The sequence below is a fragment of the Epinephelus moara genome, chromosome 22, assembly GCF_006386435.1.
Source record: "Epinephelus moara isolate mb chromosome 22, YSFRI_EMoa_1.0, whole genome shotgun sequence".
In the NCBI taxonomy this organism is placed as follows: domain Eukaryota; kingdom Metazoa; phylum Chordata; class Actinopteri; order Perciformes; family Serranidae; genus Epinephelus; species Epinephelus moara.
In genome coordinates, this window is record NC_065527.1 from 39,753,027 (window position 1) to 39,779,581 (window position 26,555).

The 26,555-nt window shown below is 38.8% G+C and overlaps 2 protein-coding genes across 2 annotated transcripts; one reads left to right on the forward strand and one right to left on the reverse strand.

Annotated features, from left to right (window-relative positions):
• Window positions 1-2,560: 2,560 nt before the first annotated feature.
• cap1 (CAP, adenylate cyclase-associated protein 1 (yeast)) lies at window positions 2,561-18,238 on the forward strand. Its single transcript, XM_050034076.1, has 13 exons — window positions 2,561-2,696; window positions 7,641-7,742; window positions 8,828-8,928; window positions 9,241-9,318; window positions 9,976-10,095; window positions 11,544-11,665; window positions 13,123-13,228; window positions 13,857-14,046; window positions 14,330-14,511; window positions 14,772-14,892; window positions 15,221-15,303; window positions 15,639-15,779; window positions 16,980-18,238. Exons 2-13 carry the CDS (start codon window positions 7,643-7,645, stop codon window positions 17,061-17,063), a joined length of 1,428 nt encoding a protein of 475 aa, XP_049890033.1. The 5' UTR covers window positions 2,561-2,696; window positions 7,641-7,642; the 3' UTR covers window positions 17,064-18,238.
• On the reverse strand, window positions 18,239-26,470 carry ppt1 (palmitoyl-protein thioesterase 1 (ceroid-lipofuscinosis, neuronal 1, infantile)). The gene is made up of 10 exons (XM_050033806.1): window positions 26,333-26,470; window positions 24,869-24,991; window positions 22,324-22,433; window positions 21,564-21,691; window positions 21,231-21,301; window positions 20,674-20,776; window positions 20,439-20,529; window positions 20,089-20,187; window positions 19,903-19,974; window positions 18,239-18,738 (listed from the first exon to the last, which is right to left on the reverse strand). The coding sequence occupies exons 2-10, from the start codon at window positions 24,981-24,983 to the stop codon at window positions 18,616-18,618; spliced, it is 912 nt and encodes a 303-aa protein (XP_049889763.1). The 5' UTR covers window positions 24,984-24,991; window positions 26,333-26,470; the 3' UTR covers window positions 18,239-18,615.
• Between the last annotated feature and the right edge of the window lie 85 nt (window positions 26,471-26,555).

A 26,555-nucleotide genomic window follows, 5' to 3' on the forward strand; every position in this document is an offset into this window, starting at 1 on the left:
AACTGGTCCTGTAATGACTGATATACTTGATAACAGTAGATGTGACATTGCTGTAGAAGCATGACACATGCAGGATCAGCTGAGAACATAATTGCAGGCTCGTTTTTCCTTCTCTGTTGATGTAAATTATGACTTGTCACCCTGTAGGATGATGCTTTGTTTGTTATTGCGCCTCAGTGCATGTGCACCACCCTCCATATTTCATGCCAAATGCATCCCTTTTGCACTGTAAGGGCTTTATTTTTATTGCATCATATTTTGCAGGTCGTGTACCTTACAACCAAACACCCACCTCCCTTAGCTGCACATTACACGGCGACTATAAGTGTTTCCACCCACTGACCCTGATGTAAGCCATCATCACATTCACAATTCTTCCACTCAGTTTGTTTTCTCAGTGACTTTTATAAGCCCATTAACCTCAATAGTTGTCCTTTGATGCTCCATTAACACAATTTGGGAGATGATGACGTCTATAACAATTGTTGGTAGAAATATGCCGATTCAGTTATGTAATTTCACCTTGCGAGGGCGGCAAATGGAAGCAGAGGTCAGGAAATATTTTCTATCTGTGACTGTGGGATGGTTTATGATAGGACAGGTAGCATGTAAGACAATGTAAAGATTTAAGTAACAGAGGTGGATGTTTAATTTCACCTTTTCTTTGCTTACAGCATATTAACAGCTGAGGACGACCTGTAACAGTTAGTCGAATGCCAGGAAACTTTGAAAGTATGTTTTTCGTCAATCAGTGGCGTAAGGTACGATATGCCCCAGTGCACGCCTGTTACTCGTTACATGATCAAATAGACTTGACATTAGACAACATCAACATATATATTACCCAGCAATCATCATTGCATATCTGTATATTCAAAAATACAAAAGAAAATAGCAAATTATTAATTTAATTGAATAATTTTCTTTTTGTTTTATAGTTTATATGTAGAATAAGCATATAATTTAATTATAGATTGCTACTGACTATTGTACACAAAAAAAAAAGAAAACTTTGACAGAGGTGGCGACAAGGTGGTGTAGTGGTTAGCACTGTCGCCTCACAGCAATCCCAGGAGGGAGCCTTTCTGTGAGGAGTTTGCATGTTCTCCCCGTGTCAGCGTGGGTTTCTTCAGCTACTCCAGCTTCCTCCCACAGTCCAAAGACATGCAGGTTAATTGGTGACTCTAAATTGTCCGTAGGTGTGAATGTGAGTGTGAATGGTTTTCTGTCTCTATGTGTCAGCCCTGTGATAGTCTGGTGACCTGTCCAGGGTGTACCCTGCCTCTCGCTCAATGTCTGCTGAGATAGGCTCCAGTCCCCGCGACCCTCAAGAGCAGCAGTTACGAAAATGGATGGATGGACAGAGGTGGGTTTGCCTTTCTAAAATACAGGTATATAGCAAATGGCACAGTTTTAAAATTAACATGACTTCTTTGAACACAAGAAAATTTCTGAAGTGGCAGTCTGAATCACTCGCAAGGCCCCAACATAGTTAGAGGGACCACACTCTTTCCTGACCCCAGGGCCCCCAGTGCAATTGTGCTGCCTGCACTGTCTATATTTACGCCCCTACTGGCAATCAGTTTTGAGAGACTGCTCAAGGTCTTCTTTTATTGGTAAGTAAAGTTATACAGATGCAATAAATCACAGATACAATTCAAAAAATACAATTTATAACCCCCCATTGCCACTGTACCATTCGGGAATCAAACAGAAACAATGGCACAATTACAAGTACATATAAACAAATTTAATGTGACAAAATGGTAAAATCATAGGTTAGACACAAGGAAAACCTACCAAAAAAATAAATAAAACACAAATTAAAAAGTAAACTATATATAATATCGGGTCAGTATTACAAGACTGCAATATCAGTGGTGTCCCTATTTTCTGTGTAGGTTGATAAAGGTTGCCACATGGTATAACACTTCTGAGCACACCATCTTGTACAAGAGTGACTATTCTCCAAACTCAGATGGTGTATAAGGTCTTCCAATCCATAGCTTAAGGTTGGAGGATATTTTTCCTTACATTTAAGCAGTTTAAGTGGTGTAGCTACAAGAAATGCAAACACTGTCATATTTTTGCCTGCTGACTAGATGTACATGAAGCATTTGAAGATATCAGATTGGGCTCTTACAGGATGAACAACCATTTGCTTACTTGCAGAATTAACTGACAGTTTATTTGATTATAATGAAAGCATGATTAATGTAGTCATATGCATCCTTACACCAGAGGCCAGAGCAGCCCTGCAAACATACTCAAACATGACAAAGCACAAGAAGCCAGTAATACTGAGATGTTTCCTACAGTAATTATGCAAACAGCACATGCCTGCAGATGGATACACAGCCTATATGAACACAAAAGATATGTTTTTAAGTGAAATGAATACAATGATGACATATCTCTGCTGCATAGCCTGCACATATACCATGAGAGGAAGGGAAGCAGTTGTCTCATCTTTTTTTTCCCTCTCGTTATATTGCTGCCCTCTGCCTCTCACACTCCTTATATGGGAAAGGAATTAGTTGCGCGAACAAGGGCGGAAACGCGGCGCGGTGACAGCTGGGTAAATTCACCGACATACAGGAAGAATAGGACGAAGCCCAGTCTGCCCTGCAAGCCTGCACACTGCACACACCCACGGCGACATAAAGGACCAAATCACTGCTTGACCAGGTTAGCAGGTAAGCTGCCTGTAGTTGTTGGGGTGTGCGGGTTTTGTTGCGTATTTAACGTTTTCGCCATAGCGTAAAGATAACAATAAGCGAAAGAGACAATCGCCGCTTCCCTCTTCGCCGCGGCATCGAGTCATTCAGTAATTATTTATTTATTGAAATCGGTGTGATGCTAATATACCCGGCTAGCTGATGTTGCTACGCTGTTAGCCGCAAAATCTGACGCTGAACCGTTGCCTGACACATATCTGTAACTGTTTCAACCTTTCGTTAACTTCTTCTTTTTGTGCTGAGAGACGTCGGCTCGCGGAAATGTAGAAACTCCTTTTTCTTCTAGCAGCATTAGCTAACGCAGGGAGGGGTATGTGAGGGAGAAAAAAATCCAGGAAATGCCGAAACAAGACTGCAGACACTTCACAACTGGGAGGGGAAATAATAGACACCAGTCTGGCTCACTTATTAACTAATCTTTGTACACGTTTAACTCAAACTCAGCCTTAATGTTGTCGAGCAGACACAGTTTGTCAGCAGTTACAGTCGCTAGCTGTCTCATGGTGTTTTGGCACATTTTGTAAGCATCGCAGACTGATGTCTCATCGAAGAAACAACCGTTTACAACATGTTAACATCATTTAGGAAATTCATGGAAACTCATTCTGTCAAAATGTCTTCTCAACCTCTCATATTCAATCGAGGCTTCACTTCTAGTTCACGGGCTGTCGGTTAGGGGGGACTCAACTTGTCGGGGGCACAGAATTCCACGTAACACCCACCGGTTCTACTAGCTAGCTAGCTAGCTAGCGTTAGCCGAGCTAGCATCCCTGCCCGTCTGATTGAGAACCCCGGTGATCGCATTAACAACAGCGGCTTGAACTTGATTTGTTGGAGCCTTGAGCCCACCGAAGTAGGGCTGTCCAGGACTGTTAGAGCTCACCGCCATTGCTGTGGCCTACTTACCTGCCTCTGCGACAAATATGTGATGTGTGTTTTTGGTTTATTCCATGCAAAGAGATAGAAAAAGCTACACACACTTCCTCCTTTATGTCTGAGCGTCTGGCCCCCAGGCAGAGAAACCCTCACACAGGCCTAACCTACTTCACTGCCCCTGCATTGCTGATGGTGCTGCATGCAGAACATTTGTGCCATATGTCCACAAAAGTAGGTCTATGAATACAGTTTTATATATTGATGGAGACCAGCAATTGCTATAATGCAGAGCAAATACAATTTCTATATAGACAAGTGGCTCGGATGTATTTTCAGACATCTGTATGTGCATGCATACACGGTATTTGACTGCAGGTTTTTTGCATTGCTCTCAGTATACTTGCACAGAAATAGACATAGCGGCTAGAAACAAGGACCACAAAGCAAGACAAATAAAGAAAGAATAAGCAGGACAATTATGTACATAAGTATGACTTACATAATGCCTCTCTGCAAAACAAACACATTGTTTTACCTCACATATTTATTATTCCTTTCTAAAATGAAAACTTATGTTGAGTTTGTGGCCTTTATTCCAGTGTATGAGTCATACATGTAGGCTATTTAGTTAAAAGGATAAGGCTGGTGATATTCTCTATTGTTGCCGACAAACAAGTTACAAATATATGGTTTCATTTTTAATTAAAAACAGGCTCAGTAATTTCCTATAGTGGCTGGGCACTGTAATTTATAGCAGACATTACCCAAACTAATATAATAGTGCACTTATTGGGAACTATTATCCGCTGTTGGTTGTGATACACAGAAAATACCTGTCAGTAGGATCTGTTTATTGGTGGTTTTGTTGCTTTAATGGAATTTTTTGACAGTAAGAAAAATATAAAGTACCACCAGGCTTATCCCTTTAACTCTAAGGATCCTAGCTTATGCATATCTAGCACATTTTCTCAAATTCCAGTCAAATAGGCTGCTATAGAGTCTGGTTCCTCCACCTCTGGAGTTGTGGTTAAGTCCCGGTTTTGCCTTTTATAGTGCTTAGATCTAAGGAAAATGTTATGAAAGGCATAATTCCCCGGCTTGAGTCATTGCTATATCTGCTCTCACGTCTCTGGAAAGTTGTTCCTGCTTCCTTGACAGTGGAGTTTCCTTGGTGGTCAGCACTTGGCTTGAACATATGTGGTCGCTTTACTTTAGTGTACTTTAGGGAATGTTTTCTTGATATAGCAGAACTGGATTAAGCTTGGTCGTGTTATTAGAAACAGGTTTTTATCTACAGTACATTTTGTAAGCAACTGAAACATTAAGGTGCTTGTTTTTACTCCTACATACACCTTTAGGGGCCACTCCCTTCCTGTATTGCTTGTGAGTCATCTCTCGGCTGAGACCAGGAAGTTGAACAGTTGAACCTTGGTGCCTGCAGGTGTACTGTAAGAGCTGCCGAGGCCCTGAACATGTAGGCATTTAGGTCAAGGATAGTAAGGCTGTATGTCCTGCTGTGATCTAATTTCATCTGCACGCCTTGTGCAGAAATTAATTCACAACTCTGAATGTGTGAGGCAGAAAAAGGGAAGCTGAGACATTTTGCAGTGTGACCAGTAAGAGTAGGACTTTTACAGCTATCCTGAGGCATTTTGGTCTGCCCTGTTGATATGACTTCACTTAACAATCTAAGGGCTGACATCTTAACCTGCCTCACCCAATGGTGCTCTAAGGTACCATTTTAATGCTTACAACAACATGATTAAGGTTGGCATCAGTAGGAAGTTCGAGTCATAAAAAAAAACATGATGCTCTGCCAACAACTTTTCCAACCTGCCATAAATAATTTTAAAAAAGGATCAAAGATCGCATCTCCATAAGGTTTGAACTTGAATAATTTGAATGAAGCCTGGTATCGTTAAATGTTTTGGAAACTGGGGCCAGGATATTACCTGAGAAACAATACTTTTTTACTTTAATGCACAAATAAAATCGGGATTTTTTTTTCCTGATTAAAATCAAGAACAAACCGATCGAAGAGTAACAAAACAAGATTAAGAATTTGACCAGACATTTTGGTAACAGAAAACCCTTATGTATCCAAATTAGATTACACCCCATTTCTGCAGCTCATTTCCCTCCATTGTTACAACCAGTGAAAGTGCATTCAAATGTGCCCCTCGATTTGTCTATCTGAGCCAAAAACGTTAAGCGCTCCGCTCCCTCAGTCACTAGATATCTAAAGATTTAGTTCAGTCCCTGTGTAGTGAAAGTGACACTGTAGTTGCAGGTTTATCTTGCGTGGACTCATCAATGAGAGTGGTCTGTGTTCCTCCATTCACTGTCAGCCAGGTGTAAGTACCTGAGGCTGGATGAGCTCTCAGGCACACAGGTGAAGGCAGCGTCAGGTTACAGCCATCTTATGTAATGTTAGCTTTTCTCATTAGGTGTGTGTGTGTGTGTGTGTGTGTGTGTGTGTGTGTGTGTGTGTGTGTGTGTGTGTGTGTGTGTGTGTGAGAATGTGAGATTATGCTAGACTTGGATTGAAGTTGGTTAATCATGTGCTTAAGGGGGGTAAGTTAGGATACTCAGTTATCCATTCCCTACTGTTGTGTTTATCAGAATGAGCGCCATCTTTTGTGTTTCCTGAGTTTAGACTGTAGCTGCTGCCCTTTAAAAGTTGATTTTTTTTTTTTTTTTTTTTGTGAAACACAAGTGTGTGCAAGTGACATAGTTGGGATAACAGGGCAAGTCTGCACTCCACAGAGAGTCAGCAGTGTAATGATCGACATACCTTTACTCAGCAAGTCCTGACCTGCTCACCAAGACACCACATCTTTTCCTTTACACCGCCATGAAAGGTAGAATTCAGTGACTTTTATTACAGAGCCAAAAGGGCTTAATAAATTTCCTAAAGATGGCAAATTTACATGTTTACATATTTGGGAATATTAATTAACATTCTGGAGGACTTGGTTTGTGCAAGAAATGACTTTAATCATAAGCTGGTGTGCACAAAATACTTGTGTGGACTTCTAGCTCCAAGTGGGTATAGTTTCTTAAAGATTAAGTTTGGTATTTTTCAACCTGGACCCTATTTTCTCACGATTTAGTGTCTAAGTGAAGAGTGGGAACAGCAGCTTTTGAAATTGGTCCAGTGTAGTGAGAGCTCTGCTGATGGCAGCGGTGAGGAGGCAATGTAAATGTCCAGGGCATGTTTGCACTGTCAATTTTCATCCATTAATAGTACTTGTTTTTGCCACTGACAGGCTCAGATTGTTAGTAAGTATCTGACAGCATTATGGAAAGGACCCTACAGAAATCGACATTTTGTTGAAGAGTAAGATCCTTTTTGTTTAACCTAAAACAACCCCGAAATTGCTATTGCAAACCCACCAGACTCTGTTTAAACAAACAGCAATTTATCATCATAAAACATGTAATTCAAAGTCAATATAAAAGATAAAATAAAACTCATGAAAACCGTCTTATTTGTCTTTCCACTGTTCCAACAATCACCAGCTGTGGTTGGGTTGAAATGAATCCTTAATTCACCCAGTTAGATGTGAGAATATGCTGAATCTATATACACTGAATGACTGTTTCTCATTAAACAAAGGGAAAATGGATCTTACTCTTTTTAACAAAGGTCTTTCTCTGTAGTGATCCTTTCCCAAGATCTAACTTTTTAGGGGTATAAGCCTGACATCTGATTGCAGAGAGATGTGCTTATAACATACTTCTACCAAGCTTCATGGGACCAAATCAACAAAGGACAAACGTGGAGGATCCAGGGCGCTGTTGTTTGTTTTCCTACCAAAGCGGCTAATTTTTGAATTGCAGTAATTGCCTTCACCTTGTGTCCCTGGAGTAATTCAGTCCCCAATTAGAAGACTACTAGAGCAGAAAGTACCACTTTCTGGATGATTGAAATATTATAAACACTGGGACAAACACACAAATGAAGAGCTTTTGAATTGATGGAGAAATGAAGTTCCTGCTCACAAGCTGCACCCTCCTTCACAGGTATGGCTGAGTTGGCGAGTCTGGTGCAGCGGCTGGAGGTGGCGGTGGGTCGCCTGGAGTCCATGTCGGGACCTGGAGGCAGCGGAGGTTCTGCTGGAGGAGGTAAATGATCAAGTATCATTTAGACACTGTAGATTAATTCCACTTATCATGCATAAGAGGTCTGTTGATGGTGTCTGAGTGCGATATCTGGTTCTACTTAAAGTATGCGTTAGTCAGATAAATCAAACATGTAGAAACAAAACTGAGCCTAAAGGGATCTTTTGGGCTTTTTCTTTCACAACTCTTAGTTAAGATATCAGATCAACTTGTTCATGCAAACCTCACAGCCAGTCAGTGCAGCTTCTCAAACAAACAAAGATAGCAAATCCATTAACCCCTGACCTCCTATCTGGCTTCAAGGTGTAATGAGTTTGCAATGTACCACCCTTCCTTCTAGGTGTTTTTCCCACTGGCTGCTTATACCTAATATATTGTTCATTTGTACTCTGTTAACAAAGGTCTGAACCATTGAAAAAACTAGTTCGGCAGAATATTGCCTGTTAAAGAATGACTCTGTATACCCCCTTTCTAAATGCTTATTTTTTTAAGTGCCTTTTTTTTGGTAACAGAGCCTGAGAGTCAATTCTATTATCTGTTCTTTTTATTTTTGTTCTATTTATTAATTATATTTTAATATGATTTTTTTTCCCCATTCAATTTCCAGTGTCTGAATTTTCTTAAGAATTTAAAGTTCATTGCTCTTTTTAAAAGGGTGTGTTTGCGTTGTTATGCTATTATATTANTTTTTATTTTTGTTCTATTTATTAATTATATTTTAATATGATTTTTTTTTTTCCCCATTCAATTTCCAGTGTCTGAATTTTCTTAAGAATTCAAAGTTCATTGCTCTTTTTAAAAGGGTGTGTTTGCGTTGTTATGCTATTATATTATCGGTGGTATAAAATGGTCTTGAAATTACAATAATATTGTTTATAGCAATTATTTCTGGGACAATATATCGTCTAACAGATATATCGTCTAACAGAAGTACACCATTCAAAAGTCATAACTCTTGAATTTTGGTGATATTTAGCACTGTTTCTTTGTGTAATTTTTATTTTGTTTTGTGGAGTTTTATTTTCCAGCTCATGATCTTTAAAAATGTTAAAATGCATTTTCGTGCTTTGTGTTTTCCCTCTCTGTAGCTGTGTCGGCGTACGTCGAGGCCTTTGACGTGATCATCAAAGGTCCTGTGGCTGAGTACCTCTCCCTCAGCCAGAAGATCGGGGGCGATGTCCAGAAACATGTACGTTACAGTTAACATGCAAAAATGGTATAAAATGAGAAAGTTGAATAGAGTTCTGTACATGAAGTTATTTCACTATGACACCAAAAGAATCAGACTGTGATTGTACATGTTTACAAGTTGTGGTATGATATCAAAATGGCAAACCTTGACGAGACTTGAATATGTTTTGAGTTTAGCGTACGTTGTTGTTTAGTTAGATATGTAGTTGTCAGTTTGAAGGTCAAAAGCATTCAGAAACACCAGGATGATGTTTGTTCTCCATTTCTGTCCAGGTATATTTAACCAGCTTTTCTCTCTCGTCCTCTACAGGCAGAGATGATGAAGGTGGCATTCAACACTCAGAGACAATTCCTCTTAACAGCCTGCAGCTGCCAGAAGCCCTCAGACGTGAGTTAAACACATTTCGTAATTGCTCGGTCACTTAATTTTCACTGTCAACTAAACAGCATTGATTAATCAATTTCAACAGTTTGAATAATTCATTATGTTCGCCTCTTGTCTTACATCCCTGCAACTCCTTCACTCACCTGTGCAGGTTCTTTGTCATGGCTTTTCCTTCTTTCCTGCCCCATTATATTGTCAGATCATTAAATATTTAGATTCAAAATTCCTTACAGACTTACTGTTGAATATTCCAGCTATTTATACTTTCGAAAAAGACTTATCAGGAGCCCTGTCGTAGATATATGTGGTGGAGGTTTTCAACTTCTTCCACCGCAACACTAAATTCATGTATTGTACATGACCAGGTACATCTGGATTTAGGCCTTTAAGGACCTTTTTTAGGACTTTAAATTTACTTTAAATTTCAAAATTCTTTGTTTCAACAACAAAAACATAAAATGACTATAAAAAGAAATTGATATTGGTATCAGCTATTGGCAAAATTGTTATTTTGTTGGTGTACACAAAAGTCACCAGATTAAAAGAAAACTCGCCTGAATCTTAAAATCTAAAACTTTAACTCACTAAAAATGTACCATATTTTATATATTTTATTTGCTTTTTGTAACTTTGAAACTTTGTGTCATCTTCCCTGTTCAGAAAGATTTGCAGAATATCCTGGCCCCAGTGTCCAAAGAAATCCAGCAGGTGCAGTCGTTTCGTGAGCAGAACCGCACCTCGCCGCTGTTCAACCACCTTTCTGCTGTGAGCGAGAGNTGTGTGTGTGTGTGTGTGTGTGTGTGTGTGTGTGTGTGTGTGTGTGTGTGTGTGTGTGTGTGTGTGTGTGTGTGGGCAGATAAATGAGTGTATAATGGCCGGAAACAACCAGCTCTTTGATACTGTCATCGCTGTCTGGTGAGCGACAGTTTCTTGGCTGACACAGCTCCACCAGCAACAGAGCTTCACTGTTACAGTTTAGATGATTAACCCTTTGTTTGTTCTGATTCTAATGAATAACACATAAGGGTTTTTCATATACACATAAAAGATGCACTCTTTTTTGTATGCCCACTCCAATATCTTGAATATCTCATCATCAGCTTAGACTGTGAACTGAATTTATTACTTTTACCACCCATTTGCCACTGTAGTATGTATGAAACACACTCATTCACATTCTGGCTGAGATTTAGTTGAAGATCAACACCGCAGTCATGTTTGTACGCTAACAATGGAGCTAAAGTAGCCTGTTAGCTTAGTATAAAGACTGCAAACGGAGGGAACCAGCTCTCCTGGCTCCATCCAGTATTGACAGGAAACTGCATGCCAGCGCTGCCAAAGCTCACTGCTTAACACTCTATATCTTTATGTTTACTTCAGACAAAATCCAAAGTGTACAGGCAAATTTTGGTACTTTAAAGGAACAGTGTGGAAGATTTAGTGGTGTCTAGTGGTGAGGATTACAGAATGCAGTCAGGCAAGCGTGAACTCCTGGTTAGGATTCCTTCAGTGTTCATCGTTCAGGAGGTTTTTACCAGCAGCCGAATTCTCTGCAGCGGTCTCGTCCTCCTTTTTAAACAATATTAAAACATATTATATCAGTTTTTTATGATATAGGCAAGTATCGTGTCATTGTCCAAAGATGGCCACAACACGATTTCGATGTGATTAAATTCAGGGGTCTGCGATTGATATGAGACAATATAATATGCCCATATAACAAAAGTATCATATTTAACTCAGTAATAACTGTCAAGTTTCACAGACAAAACTATTGTTTTTTTGCTGGTCACACATTATTGGCTTAAGCACTTTCACATTGCATAAATTAGCCTGGCGGCTAGCGTACTTTTTCCTCTACTTATAACTCAACAAATTACTTTATACTTTTTTTTACCGTTGGTTTAAGTCACTGCGTCTCTCAGCAAAACTGCACAATTGAATTTCAGCCTGCATGCACGTTTTTTATGCCTCCACGCCAGCAATAGCCATTGCTTGAGGCATTATGTTTACAGGCTGTAGGTGTGTCCGTCTGTCCCATTTTTGTCAAGAACGCCTTGATTGAATTTCTTCAAATTTGGCACAAACGTCCACTACTAGTATCTTAAGAATACCTGCAGAACAGCTGCTTCCAGTCTCAGTTCAAAGCTACTCTAACTCAGTAAGAACACAAACATGCATATTTCTCAAAATGTCAGACGACTCATTTAATCTCAGATTAGACATAGATTAAATTGTGTTTATTTTTCTTGTTTGTGTCCCAGGCTCCTAAGCCATGCCCCTATGTTAAAGAAATGCAGGATGCCGCCATGTTCTACACCAACCGTGTGCTAAAGGATTACAAGGAAAAGTGAGTAAAGCTTCATCAGTTTTGCAGTAAAGCTGTACACACAGTAACTTTAGTTGCAACAATCTCTATTTTTGCTTCTTTTTTTTTAACTGTGTCAATTGTTTTTGAAATGTTTTGATGCCTGATAACTAAAAGGGTCAGATGAACTTTCATATGCAGCCAGCCCGTTTGCTCAACCCATCTGTCTCCCATCTTTCCTTCCTCCAGGCTTTTTTTTTTTTTTTTTTTTTTGAATAGAGTTCAGTTTTACTGAGTCAGCGCTACCACACGACACGCTGACGCATGCTGCTGCCAGACTTCCTGTATTTAAACCTGGAATCAAAGCTTTTGTGCCTATGAGCTGAGTTACAGTCAAGTTCAAAGGCAGAGGACCAAAATCAGCCTGTTTATGCTGAACACAGAAACGGCTTATATTTAAATTTGTCAGTAAGCTCTGTTGAATCCTGTATACAAATACAAGGCAGTATTTACTCTCTAGACCATCTCAAGGCAGGTTACGGTCCCTAGGAAACAAATCATTGTTCCACTTAGACTTCCTGTCCTGCCACTACTTCACAAAAACAGCATATGAAACGCTGACCTCTAGCCTTCCTGAACTGAAATGGCTGAATCAGTTATAGGAGCTTGCTGCTGAGTGGTAGGTGTTTCCCTTCAACAAGGTACAAACTTAATGTCAGAAATAAAGTTTACTGCTTCCCTAAAGAAACAGACCAGTGCAAAGTGTGGATTACAGCAGCAAAGCGAAAGAACTGGACATCGCTGGGGAAACTCCAGAGTCTGTAGCGCTCATTTAATTACTGCTAAGTTTTGCAACTGTATACAAATATGTACACTTCTCATGCCAGCAGACATGCAAAATATCACCTGGTGGCGCAAAATAAAAATCGCGCATTAAAACACAGCTGCTGGAGAAAATCCTAGGGGAAAAACTCGTTCGTAATTTAATTTTGGGATTCAGATACTTGCCTGTTTGTTTGTTTTCCCAGTACTTTGTCAAGCCTTGTCTCAGATTTGGAGGCTATTATTGTGAGCATTTATGTAGGTCTGTAATTTACCCACGTATGTCACAAAAAGTACATAGCTAGGACCTCGCTCAGCCAAACCCCTCAGGATTAAAACGTGTAAAACATGTAAAGTGTTTTGGAAAAATGTTTTTATTAGCAAACAACAATACTGTAGAATAACACAACCCCTCAAAATGTATGCCTTTTAATTAAACCAAAGTACACATGTTGCAGCACCATGCCGTTTATCTCTGATGTGAGATTTGGACTTAGTGGTTACTGTGGGTTAGAAAATGTTCTATTTTAAATGTTATAATCTCTGGTTTTGTTTCCATTCTGGGTCTCATGCATTGTCTGGTTTCTTCCTGTGGGACGCAGTGACCAGTGAAAAGGAACAATAAATTGCCAGAGGGTGTAGAAAAGAAATATAAAATGCCTGTTTCTTCCTCACAGGGACAAGACACATGTGGACTGGGTGAAGGCCTACGTCAGCATCTGGACTGAACTCCAGAACTACATCAAACAGCACCACACCACCGGGGTGACCTGGAGCAAGACCGTGAGTCTTATAAGAATAACACTTGAGAATCCTCTAAAGAGCCAATGTATGAGGAAAAAGTTCTTAGCTGAGTCAGTGTGATTATTTATCAAACAACTTACTTCCACCTACAGTGAAGTGTAGGAGCAGCTTTTTAAGAGCAAGTGCTAAAATGATGAATCACATGTATGTTCTTGGCAGGAAGAGCCAATCAGAGACAAGGATTTACTGCCAGATATATTATTCCTTCACTAACATTTTTACATTTTCTCCAGCCGCAATTAACATGTAAACTTTACGACAGTTTCATATATTTACAGATTAAGTTAACCACTGCAGCACCTAGATATCATTTCAAAATCATCCTTAAAATCACTCCAGAACATGTCAGAAGGTTTCTAACTTCTGACTCTGTACTACAGACATCCAAGATCTACTGTTACCCAACTTAGAGTGTTTTTAAGACATACAGTTGTATAACTTGGTATAAATGTAACAAAAACTTTTCAAGTGGGTGTAAAAGTAAATACTTTATTTTTATTTAACTTTAAGCTCCTGCTCTTTCTCTCATGTACTCCTCATCTGTCCTCGCTGGTCACGACACTAGATGGCTTCAGTTACAGTATTTCTAATTTTCTGTCCTCCACAGGGTCCTGTGGCTTGCGCCTCTGCAGCTTCCCCCAGGGCTCCTGCTGGTGGATGTCCTCCCCCACCTCCCCCTGGACCACCTCCTCCCCCCATGGACTGCAGTGCACCCTCTAGCGGTGGCGGTGGTGGTGGTACTGACGTTCGTAACGCTTTGTTCGCCTCACTTAACAAGGGATCGGACATCACCAAAGGTAGGTCGTGATCAGCAATCTATAACAATTCTTATTTTTCAGTTCAGTCTTCTTTAAGGTAACTATATATGTCAAGAATTGTAGTTAGAGTAAAAAGTAAAAATATTTCTGTCTGAGCTTTAGTGACATAGAAGTACAAAGTAAGTACAAGTGCCTCAGATTGAACAGTAGTACAGTACTTGGGGAAAATGTACATAGTTACTCTTCACCACTGTAAAAATCATCAATTACAAACTGCTGTAGGACTTACAATGCATCTCCCCTCTTTCCTTCAACTCTCCAGGCCTGAAGCATGTGAGCGACAACCAGAAGACCCACAAGAATCCTAACCTGAGGGGAGATGGTCTTTCAGTACGTTCCGGGCCAAAACCTTTCTGTTCCACGAGCCCCCGAGGTCCTGCGTCTGCCCCCACAACCCAAACACACCCTCCTGTGTGTGAGCTGGAAGACAAGAAGTGGAAAGTGGTAAGTTGTTCACTCTCAATAAAAACATTACTGGAGGAAATGAGAAAGAGCTGACTTTATTTTAAGTTATTGTGAGTTATCCATACAAAAGGAAAGATGTGGAGATGAGACGTGGAGATAAGGAACAGGCCAGATTAACTAGAGAGAACAACTGAACCAGACTTACTTTTTATTAAATTGTTTTATTTTTCTGTGGCTAGCCTTTTATAGTAACTCCATCTCTACTTTCCTCTTCACTCTTCTGTCTTCTCGTTCTGCAGGAGTACCAAGAGAAAGCACAGCTGGAGATTGCAGAGACTGAGCTGAAACAAGTGGTTTACGCTTTCAAGTGTAACAATAGCACCCTGACAGTCAAGAACAAACTTAACTCCATCACTTTAGGTAAGAACCTGAAATTGGTATGTCACTAATTTGCTGAATCTGTTTCCATTGTACTTAGTTTCCTTTACTTTTTTTGATACACCAACTTTCCACCTTCCCCGAGTGTAAAATCCTTTTTTATGATATTTTGAATTTGGAGAGGGATGGGAATGCACCTTATGATATGAATAAAATTATAATAATTAAATACTATTTAAAAATGACTGTTAGCTTGAAAAATACCAATAAAAAAGTTGGGGTAACAATAAGTAAAAGTTGACAGTGTGATGGTGGGTAGAACAGATCGTGTTAAATAAATAATAAATAAGCATTTGTTGGTCTCCATCAGACAACTGTAAGAAAACGGGCCTGGTGTTTGACAACGTCGTGGGCATTGTGGACATCATCAACTGCAAGGACGTCAAGATCCAGGTGTGTAAAACAACATGCAGTTTACTAACAAAATGCTGTTTTCACAGAGACTATAACAGACATATGACTCTTCTGTGGCACACTCGCTCAGCAGACTGCAGTGTGATGTTCGATATCTGGATCCCGCCCAGTAGCTTTGTTTCAGTTCATATCACACAGTCATTTCTGCAGTGTCTCTCTTCAATCACTGTTGTAATTAGATTCAGTCCTTTTGCTGAAGGAAATCTCGATGGTAGTTCAGCACAGAAACGTTTGTCCCATCAGATACAGCAGAAATAAATTAAACTTTCCATACAGCAGCTATTACATGTACTTTGTTGCCTGTTTGTGTCCAGGTCCTGGGTAAGGTCCCCACTATCTCCATCAACAAGACGGACGGTTGCCATGTCTACCTGAGCAAGGACTCTCTGAACTGCGAGATCATCAGTGCCAAGAGCTCAGAGATGAACATCCTGATACCGAAAGACGATGACTTTGTGAGTATCTTTGTAGGAGGGAAATTTTTTAACGGTTAAAGAAAAAGTCTGGTGATATTTCGGGCCAGTGTTTGTCAAGTCAGAAACCTCGTTTCCACCAAGCATTCCAGGTCAGTTTGTTTCATATTGTTACTCATAAGAACGGTTATTTTTGTGTATCCATCATCAACAGTTATGGACGGCACCAACAGAAGTGTCCCATTCTGTTGTTTTTTTCTTTCCCTCTCTGTTGAGGCACCCAGCACACTGATCAAATCCTAAAAGGTGGAGCTTGAAACTCTGCAGTCCGTTGATTGATCGATAGAGAATTGTCACTCCTGCTCGACAACATTTGCTGACAACTACAGTGTCCAGATGTGTTAGGGAATTGAAAAAAAAATCACAACTGTCTGTTTGTAGAACCAATTGGCTTGGGTCTGAATCCTATGGACAGGTTAGTCTTTTCATGGGTTTTGTTGACAATAAGACAAACAATTATTTCTAGCCTTTCCTCTCAGCACATTATGGCTATATATCGGTACTCGATACTTTTAAGATATCAACCGAAATAACCCAGTACCAAGTAGTAACGAAATATCTCCAGTCACACGATGCCAAAATTCAGTCCTTTATGTGCTGGGGTTCTGATCCCAGACCTTCATAACTCCCCGCCAGATCTGCAAACTCTCTGTAGCTGCTGTCTCCTTAGCCGTTCTCCTTCAGGTCAATTCAGTGTCTGCTCAGTTCACATGACCTAACACAGCAGCAGCTGACATCTTACACTGAGCCGTTAAATAGTCCAGACAAACTCACCCTGACAATAAAATGGCTCCACTCTGTTATTAAACCGTGTAATGCTAACAGTTAGCCATGTCAGTGTGTGTGCAGCCTGGTGGAGCTCACACTCCTGCAGCAGCAGCTACAACCCATACATACAGTCTGTGTTGTGGTGAAATTGACCACAGTGTATTTGACAGAGCTAGCATACATTTGTAAGTATGAAAGTATGGCTACTACACTCCACTTTTCACAGCCCTAGTAAAGCCCTTCACATTACCTGTGTTGAATAGGTTAAAGTACTCTATTGGTATCAGTGTCACTTTAAGGATACTGATACTGGTACTGGTGTTGGTATCATAATTTTCTAAAGGATCCCCAGCCTTTTTTGCACACCTACATATGAAATATACATTTCAGCACGACTTCTCTCTCCTCTCTCAGGTGGAGATCGCTGTTCCTGAGCAGTTCAAGACAGTCTGGGACGGCAAGAAGCTCGTCACCACAGCAACAGAGATCGCCGGCTAGACAGGGCCAGCATGTGAAACGGCGGCCCCTCCTCGTCACCATCCCCACCTCCTTTTTTTGCAAATGCCTTCCTGACTGATCGACCACCCCACCAGCTAACTCTCACACTGTAGACTTGAGATTTGGACCTCATATATTGTCTCTCCCTCCCCTTCCTTAACAGCCAATCACAGCTTAAGCTGTCCCTTCCATCAGCCAATGAGAGGACTGCTCGCTTTTATCTGGAGCAAAATCCTCCAGCCAATCAGCAGGGAGCGGCTTGTCGTTCAGATTTTTTTCTTCCTGTGAGCCAGTGAGCACTTTTCGAACACATTCACGAGTTTTGCCAATAGCTGGGATGCTCTGTATATTATTTTGTATCTATCTGGATAATGCTAAGCTAAATTTAACACGTAGACTAGCTAACATGGGATTAAAAGCGCTGCAGCCAATCAGGCTCAACTATCAGGATGCTTCAGCTATTACTCCTTCTCTTCTGGTCGGGAGCGGCTGGTGTTTTTTAAGCTGTGGCCTGATAGGTTTCTGTTCCATTATATGCAACCCACTGGTGAAGCACTTGTCAAACAGAGGATAAAGGCATCCATATCACCTCCGCTGACAATAGTTGACTATAATAATAACATTCATAGTGGATAATAATATGAAAAAGAAGTCAGCACTCTCAGAGCACATTCATAGGAGAAAAAACAAGTTGTGTGCACATCATGAAACTCTCCATCTAGATGATGTTGGAACAATAAAATGATCATTCCATGTGCTTTTCCTTAAACCCCACACATAGCACATTCCCAAATACTAAAATAACATTCCATATAAAAGAGGCATGTAAGAAAAGTTTGCGATAAAGAGCAAAGCGATACAAAGAGGAAGAGAGAGACTGACGGACATCATCATCGTCGATTGAATGCTTCACCTCCGCCTCAGTCTCTAGATTGGAAATATCTGCTGTCATCATCTGTGTAGATATTAATAATTACTGAATAGTCTTGAAATATTAACCCGACCATCGCTCTGAGCTCACACCTGCACTCTTTGGTTATCTTCAGCTCTTGATGCTGTTCGCTGAATTTTCTTTTATATCGTCTCTTTCTTTTTACCTCTTGATTTTTTTGGGTCCAAAAATCAGAATTTTGCTCATTAGTACTGGAGACATCATTAAAACATGTTGCAATAAATTTGTTTTGTTTGTCTTTATTTGATTAAACATGTAGTCTGTACAGATGCAGTTAAATTATGTATTCAGTGAAAGAATTTATCTTAAAAAAAGTCTCAATCCAACATTTCTAACAACAATTTGACCTCATCAGAACAACTCACAGTGGAAATAACAGTGTTGGTAATGTAGCTGTACGCCAACACACAAATTAGCTGCTAAAATTAACATTACAAAACCTCAATATGCTACAACTGATTAGTGCAAAAGGAATGATGTGCTTTCTGCAGCTCTGCCCAAGTTACTAAGCTTTTACTCTTGCATTATATTGCTATGGAAACAGAACAGCAGTTAGAGTCTGATATTATATTTACTCCGAAACAACTGACTTGAGGTGTTTTAGCGTAAATAAGGCAGCAAGTTTGCGTTGAACCACTCTCTGGTGAACTGCAGGTGGTCTCCCTGGGTTGCCAGAAACACCAGCTTTCCAGCTTTGTCCATCGCTGCCAGGCCCAGACGATCCTGCAGGAGGACGATGTAATACAATTTAACATCCTCAGACAGTCACTGGTGTAAGATAACAATACTACAGTGTCTTAACACTTAATTATCTGTTAAACTTGAGAAGAAGGATAAAATGTATGACCAATTTGGCAACTTTAAAATAATACTGAAAATAATCTGCACACATTACAATAGTTTTAAGGCATGAACAGAATTTAAACCTACAATATGTAATTTTCTGCCACTAGGGGTCTCTCTATCAAGACAATAACAAAGACTGAGAATACCCTAACTGCAGCCAGTTTCTCCTGCTTAGGATTCTCTCAGTGCTCATCGTATGGTCTCTTTCTCTCGAAAACAAACGGACCCAGTGATTTAAACCAGTAAAAACATTAACTAAAGCAGTTTTACATTTAAAAATAAGTGTTTCTCCAGTGCTGATCAGCACAACAGGAATTGGAGCTGAGCTGCCACGAACATTTGTTTGTCTGGTAACTTCAGATGCAGCTGTCTCATGACTACAATCATTCATCTGGTTAAATCATATGGTCAAAATCAACCAAGATCTAAAAAGAGTATTGTAAAAATTATGACAGCCTCCCTGACGCATGCGCAAAGGGGATATGATGCCACTGACAAATGATGGTGACCAAATGTTGCAGACTAATCCTTGATTGAGATGACAGATTCTCTGTGTTTGAGCATTATTGGAAATGTCCGAGATAATGCAAGTAAGTACACATCTCAACAAAATATATAACACTGGCCTAGTTGCTTTCAGACATTTTGACATGGGAAAAGTTAAATATTATATCTTTACGACCGGTTTATTAGACAATTTACAAACTAAATCAGTGCAGCAGAGTTTGAGATGTCCTTTGAGATGACCTTTGTCCTTAGTGTGAGTCAAGCTCACCCTAATACTATCTTCAGGGTAATTTTCTCAGACTTTAGAGAGCCTAAAGGTCCAACGAAGGACTTAAATTGCATGTCATAACCTACCTCACTTGTTTTTACAAGCTGGTGCTCATAACGAGGAAAGTGGACTTTTGGAAAATTAGTGGAATGTCCCTTTAACTGTGGCTAAGGCTAATAGGAGCCATACACTACAAAGAAAATAAAAAATACTAATTTATCTTAGAATATGTATCGCTTCCAGATAAGACAAATGGGCACAGTTACCTCTTTGTAGAGAACGCTCTCCTGTAGAGTTTCAGTCTCTTTGGCCTGGCCGGTTTTCAGGAAGCCGAACCACTACAGCGAGAATTAAGAGAAGACTGTTTGTGACGTGGCTTTATTACAGTATATTCAGTGAAACAGAGAGTATGATACATATAGAGTGTATCATACAGAGTGTGTGTCCGTTACCTCTGTAACAACAGGATCAACTACAGTGTCCTGCAGGAACTTGACCATGACGAACTTCTCCAGCAACTGAAGATTCTTCCTGTACGTCTCATTTACGGCCTTTAGAGATGACAAAACATACAGAGAGAGCCGATTATGGCCAACTTGATTCGGATTATAGGCATCTTAAATATGTTTTGCTGCTGCCCCCATCCACAGCAGTACATTGCTTTGCTTCCATGTCAGTACTCCTGCCTGCTTCTCCAAACTCATACAACCCTACTTTAAAAAAAAAAATCCAAACTATCCCTTTAATCCAAACTTTGCATTTGCTTTCAGGCTCCGGGGCCGGTCTTCAGCCACATACTGACCCTCTCCTGATTGATGTCGGCCAGGAAGAGGCTGTACTTCTTGTACAGGTCATCGTTTAACGGGTCGTGCCAGTACTGGGCCTGCACCAGGCTGATAACCACAAACACAACATCCAGTCAGTGCTCCAGAACAACAGTCTGTACAGTGGTGAAGAGTCTCATTAACATCAAGGCCACTAAACACATCAGCACCACTGAGCGATAAACAATCATGCAGAGAGGGGAGGGAACGTACTGTTTCTGAACCAGATCGGAGTACGCTCCATCATTCAGAGCTTTGCGGATCATGTCACAGATGTGGGAGCTCTCTCCGGGACACCGGGGCAACCCGTACACTCCTGGGGATTGAAGAACACACACACACACACACACACACACAGTGATAACAGTGATTCATACTCACACTGTCTTCCAGGGCCTAAAAATGATGGAGGAGCTATAAATAAAAAAGGTCAGGACACAGCTTGTCTGGTTTTGACAAAGAGCTGATACATATACGGGCCACATACAGGATATTCTGAGTAAAAAAAAGCAGTTTAAAATTGGTTCCAGGGGCCAGTCATGGCACTTTGGACAAGCCTACCATAAAATATGATGACATACATTCAAAGCTTGATTCAAAATCTTCAATAGAAGCTTCTTAAGTTAAAAAGACGCCCTGTCTACAACTGAGCATTTATTAGCTTTGTATGTTTAGTACAGAAATGAAAGAAACAGAAAATGTTTCTAGTGCCAGCTTTGTCATGGGAAGTGAGCTGGACTTGTGTTTTGGGTTGTTCATAACAATGTTACCTTGGTGCTGGCCCCCGATTGAGATCAGGGTTTTCATTGGTGGCGAGGGACAGCGCTGAGCCACAGCTCTCCTGAGAACACAGGAACCAGGAAGAGTCAACAGCAGCTTCCTTATTTTCGTCAGGAGACAAACACTTTACACAGACAACACGCTCAAACAGAGGACGAAGCTCAGGGCTTCAACCTGACGCTGAGATCACACTACTCTCTCAGATATTGGTGCTTCATTCACTCTGCAGGAGAATCAGTCAGGAAGGGAAACACAGAATTTGTCCAATTTCTACCACATTCACATAACAAAACCATCCAGTGTCCAGAACAGTGGTTACATACAGAAATTGTGCCCCCTGGGAGAAGCCCATAGCATTGTATCCTCCCTTCAACTTTGGGTCCTGAGCCAGCTGACTGCACACCATGGACACCTGCTTATTCACGTCCATGAAAAATCCATTTTCTGTGTCCTGCAGGAGGAGAAACATGAAAAGGTCAAAGCGTAGCAGTCGGATTAGAAAGAAGAAAACGAGCTCCGTCCACGAGGAGAAGAGCTGAGAGATAAAGTCACGGTGTCACGACGGATCAAAGCAGAGTCGTGCTGGTTTGCTATGAATATTAAAACTGAAAAATGACATAGTGAAGTTGTAAAAGAGCCACTTTTCTGATGTAACCTGTGCCACTAGCGCTGCAAATATCACAGAATAGGAATCCTCACACGTCATGTGGATGTATCAATCCAACCTGTTGTGTGAGTGCTGGGTTCACATGTGACACTTTGAGCTAAACGTGTCATATTTTCACATTTATTGTGTGTTTATGCAACAAAAAGAGGACTTGTTTATTCTGTTGAAGGCAGTGAATTAATCTATGTAACTTTACCATTGCAGTAGATTTTTTTTGGTTAAGTTTGGAGTTACCAAACTTAAAGTAGCTACTTTTTAGCCAGAGAAACATAAAAAAAATGACATATGGATAAAAAAGTAAATATAAAATGAAGCGCCGACATTTTAGAATAGAAGAAAGAATAAAAGTCAAAAGATGAGTTCTATTCTCTCCAGCAACTTAATCACTTTTGGATATTTGGTTACTGTGAAAGTACCTCAATGACATTCTTTCCAATCATCAGTGAGCGCACGTAAACGCCAGAGATCTCCTCCTCAATCATCTTCTTTATCGCCCCCATGCTGAGCGGGTTACAGCAGCTGTCGCCTGGTGGACACACAAACATTTACTATCATTTATCATGTAAACATTTTAGTTAAACTTGACTCACTTTACAGTGCTAAATGTAGTGCATGTAGTGTTTGTTAAAACCAAGTATAGTCTGATATTTAGATGATATTTATTATTCCTGTGTGCCATAGAGCTCCACTGGTGCCCAAAAATACACTACAAATATACAAAATGGACCACGACATTGCACTAGATGGCATGTTCCTTCATCACCATGAAGCTGCACTGTGGTTTATTTTGAGCCTCACATATATCATTTTGCTGTCGTCTCTACAGCAACAAATGTGTATTAATCAACTACTGAAAATAGTCCCCCATAAATGCCCTTTTTTATTCCTATTAGAGCAATGTTTGTTTAAAAAAAGGGGAGACAAATGGTCTTGTGTGGAGCAGTGGAATGTAACTAAGTGCATTTACTCAAGTACTGTACTTTACTTGAGTGTTTTATTTTGGCACTTGTATCAATCAATTCATCAATCAAACCTTAGTGTAGAGTGTAGTGTAGATAAGACAAAAACATTTCAACTATTTAACATTTTGAGACCAAGTCACGAGACAATAATAATAATGAAAATGTGATAAAAATAAAGCTAAAGCAGTAATAGGAGTAAAAAGAATGATAATAAGGAGTAATAAGAATTCAAAAATAGATTGAGGAAGTACATAAAATAAATTAAAAAGACCAAACAAGAGAAAAATGATGACAATAAAATACAATTAATTATCAATTACCTATTAATTTTTATAAATTACCAAAAAAATTAAACTGATTTAATAAAAGCTGGAATAAAATAACTTAAAAGGACATAAAAAGATTAATAAAATGGATTAAAAGGACAAAAAAACCTGAAGACAAATAAAATCAGTAACATAATAGAATAACAAATAAATTCAAATGTAATACCATTTTACAATATACATTTAATAAAATAAGTGAAAAATAGTCAATAGTGTAGTTAACATATTTATAAGTTGCTTTGCAGATGAAGATTTGAAAAAACTATAATGATAATATAATTATTAATAAATAAAAAAATAAATAAAAAGTATATGAAAATAATAATTAATTACTTATTAATAAAATAATAGAATAATAAAAAAAATCAATAAATGAAAAAGTATATGAAAATAATAAACATTAATATAATCATTAATTATTTATTATTTTATATAAATTACCAAAATAAATAAATCAATTTAATAAAATTATTAAATAAAAGCTGGAATAACATAACTTAAAAGGACATAAAAAGATTAAGAAAATAGTTTAAAAAGGACAAAAAAAAACCTGAAGACAAATAAAATCAATAAGATAATAAAATAACAGATAAAATTAAATTTAATACCATTTTCCAATACACATTTAATAAAATAAGTGAGAAATATTGAGTGTCGTTAACGTATTTATCAGTTGTTTTGAAGAAGATTTTAAAAAACTATAATGATAATATAAACTACAATACAATCAGTAAATTCAACCCAACAGTCAAAAATAGCACTACTACATCTAACTCTACATTAAAATGCATCTTTCATGTTACTGAATCAATATCAATATTATATGTGTAATATTGTAACAATGACAAAGCCCATTTTGGCTGCATAGTGAGCACTTTTACTTTTCTACTTCAGTACATTTTCTAGATGATACTCAGTTACTTTTACTTGTAACAGAGTATTTTTTAAACTGTGGTACTGCTACTCTTACTCAAGTGTCCACCACTGCTTGGTTGTCATAGACAGGGTAGAGAAATGGGAGAGTGCTGCGATGGATGTTGTTGATTTTTTTGTCCTTTCATTGGATTTACTGACCTCAGAAGCACCCGAGCCATTGTTGTTGAAGGAGAAGAGAAAGTGTTTTTGTTCTGTTTTTTCACTTCCCCTGACTGTATTTTCTGAAACACTATTCAATTAAAATGAGCAACTTTGCAGCTGTAAGTGTAACTCTGAGGCTGCACACCGCACCTCTTTCACATTACAGTTCTCAGGGGTTTTTATTTCAGCTGAGCAACCGTAGGTGTTAATGTTCAGGTTTAGAAGAAGTGGTGGTGGGGGATTTTTTTTTTTTTTTTTTGCTTTCACTCTCACCAAAGTGTAAGCAATAACATGGCTGGATGTGTAATGTCTTATCATGCTCTACTGCAGTTTCCCTTTCACTTTCTGTTCTGAAATATGTCTGTGGCCCTGAGAAAGCTCACAATGTTAGAAATCTTTGAAAAAATATCAGGAGTTTTTTTTCTTCAGTTTAGTTTCTTTAGAGTGGTAACAAGCAAGTGATGCTGTCACACAGAGCTGAATAAGATGATTTTATTGACATTAAAACCACATTAGAGGAAATTAAAATGGGGAACTGGATGTTAAAGGTTTCTTTTCTTCTTTTCAGTGTGAGAATGAGGAGCACGGTCACTCACCCATCCCATGCCACAGCACCACTGGTACGGTCCCATTGTTGGCATCATAAACTGAGCTGCCAGCAACGAGCAGGACTGGACCAGCCAGGAGGAAACACAGGAAGGTTGATGTCATCCTGGATCCTGAAACAAACACCATCTTCACTTTGTTGTATTTGATTAAGACATACCTCTGCAAGACTCAGTAGAGCAACTAGACCAATCACAAATTAACTTAACCCCATAACTGTTTGTAGTAAATATGACTTGTGATAAATTTTCAACACAAAACTTGGAATACAACTAATGTCACACTAGAAATACTTTCTTTGTTGTTCACTGTAAACATCTATACAGATTGTTATCATTAAAAGATCCTGTCAATCTTTCATCTCTGACCTGCCTCTGCATATATTATTTTTGCTACTTTAACTTTAATTCTGTATACTTATTTTTAACTAAGCATTTATCAAAAAAAATAGGTACCTGTTATTTTTGGAGTCAGACATTCAACTTTTATCATTCTCTCCTTATGATAATAATATAACTATGGAGATATATTTGTCTCAGTATTATTTGTGTGAACAGATCAACGATCCATGTGTTTGTGTGTAATCTGAAAACATAAAACATCTTCTACAAATACAAAAAAAAGATTTGTTGATTCAAACAAAAATATTTTGCAGATATAAAATGGATCTGCAAATACACAGACAAATGCCACACATAAAAAGAATATCTTTAAAAACATTAATTTACAAATAAATAGAAAACATTTTTTAATATCTTTCTCTTTCTAACATTTACAACTTTGGGCCTTTTTTGTTTGTTTGTTTGAAATTTGTTTGTGTATTTGCAGATCTGATTTATATTTGGAGAAATATCTTTAAAAGGAATACAAATCTTTTTCTGTATTTGTGGAAGTTGATTTATGTTTACAGATTACACATTTACACAGATTTATCGATCTCCTCACACAGATAATAATGAGTATAAGTTTAATAATAATAATAAGTTTCTGTATATATAACTAAATATAAAGTAAAAATTCAAAAATAGAATAAACAATGTTAGACCAACAGTCAGGAGATCAGAGTCATGTGAAATACAGTCACTAAATTAATTTTATTTCCTGTTATCTACAATGCTTTCAATTCATTATAACTCCGCAAAGCCTGTCTCGGATACATCAGCAAAACAACAAGGCTGAAACAAGGAATCAGCCCTTAAACTGCACTATAATAAAGATACTTCACGTTACAATCAATCATGGTGGAAGTCAGCTCGCACAAGGTAACTAACTTATCAAGGTTCAACGCTACATGAATAAATCAATATGCTAACACATTTTGCAACATGTAGTAGCAGACTTTTGCTATGGATAAGGTTAACGTTAACCTAATATTTAAAAAAAATTATATAGTTTTGATGTGATAAGCCTAATTAAATCTTAAAATAGCATAAACGGCCAAAGACATTACTCACCGTTTGTTCTTCCTGCTTCTGTTTAGAGCTGCTTGTCATGTGATTATGTTTGGAGTGAACAGCCAATCAGAATTAACAGGCGGGGCTAAGGCGTCAGGGGGCGGAAGTGTCCAACTTGTGACTCGCCTTTGCTTTTTCTTTTTTTAAAATCACCCTTCCTGATTGCTATTCTGAAGTTATCACGTATTTTCTGATATTGTGGTCATTTAACCCCTTGGTATAT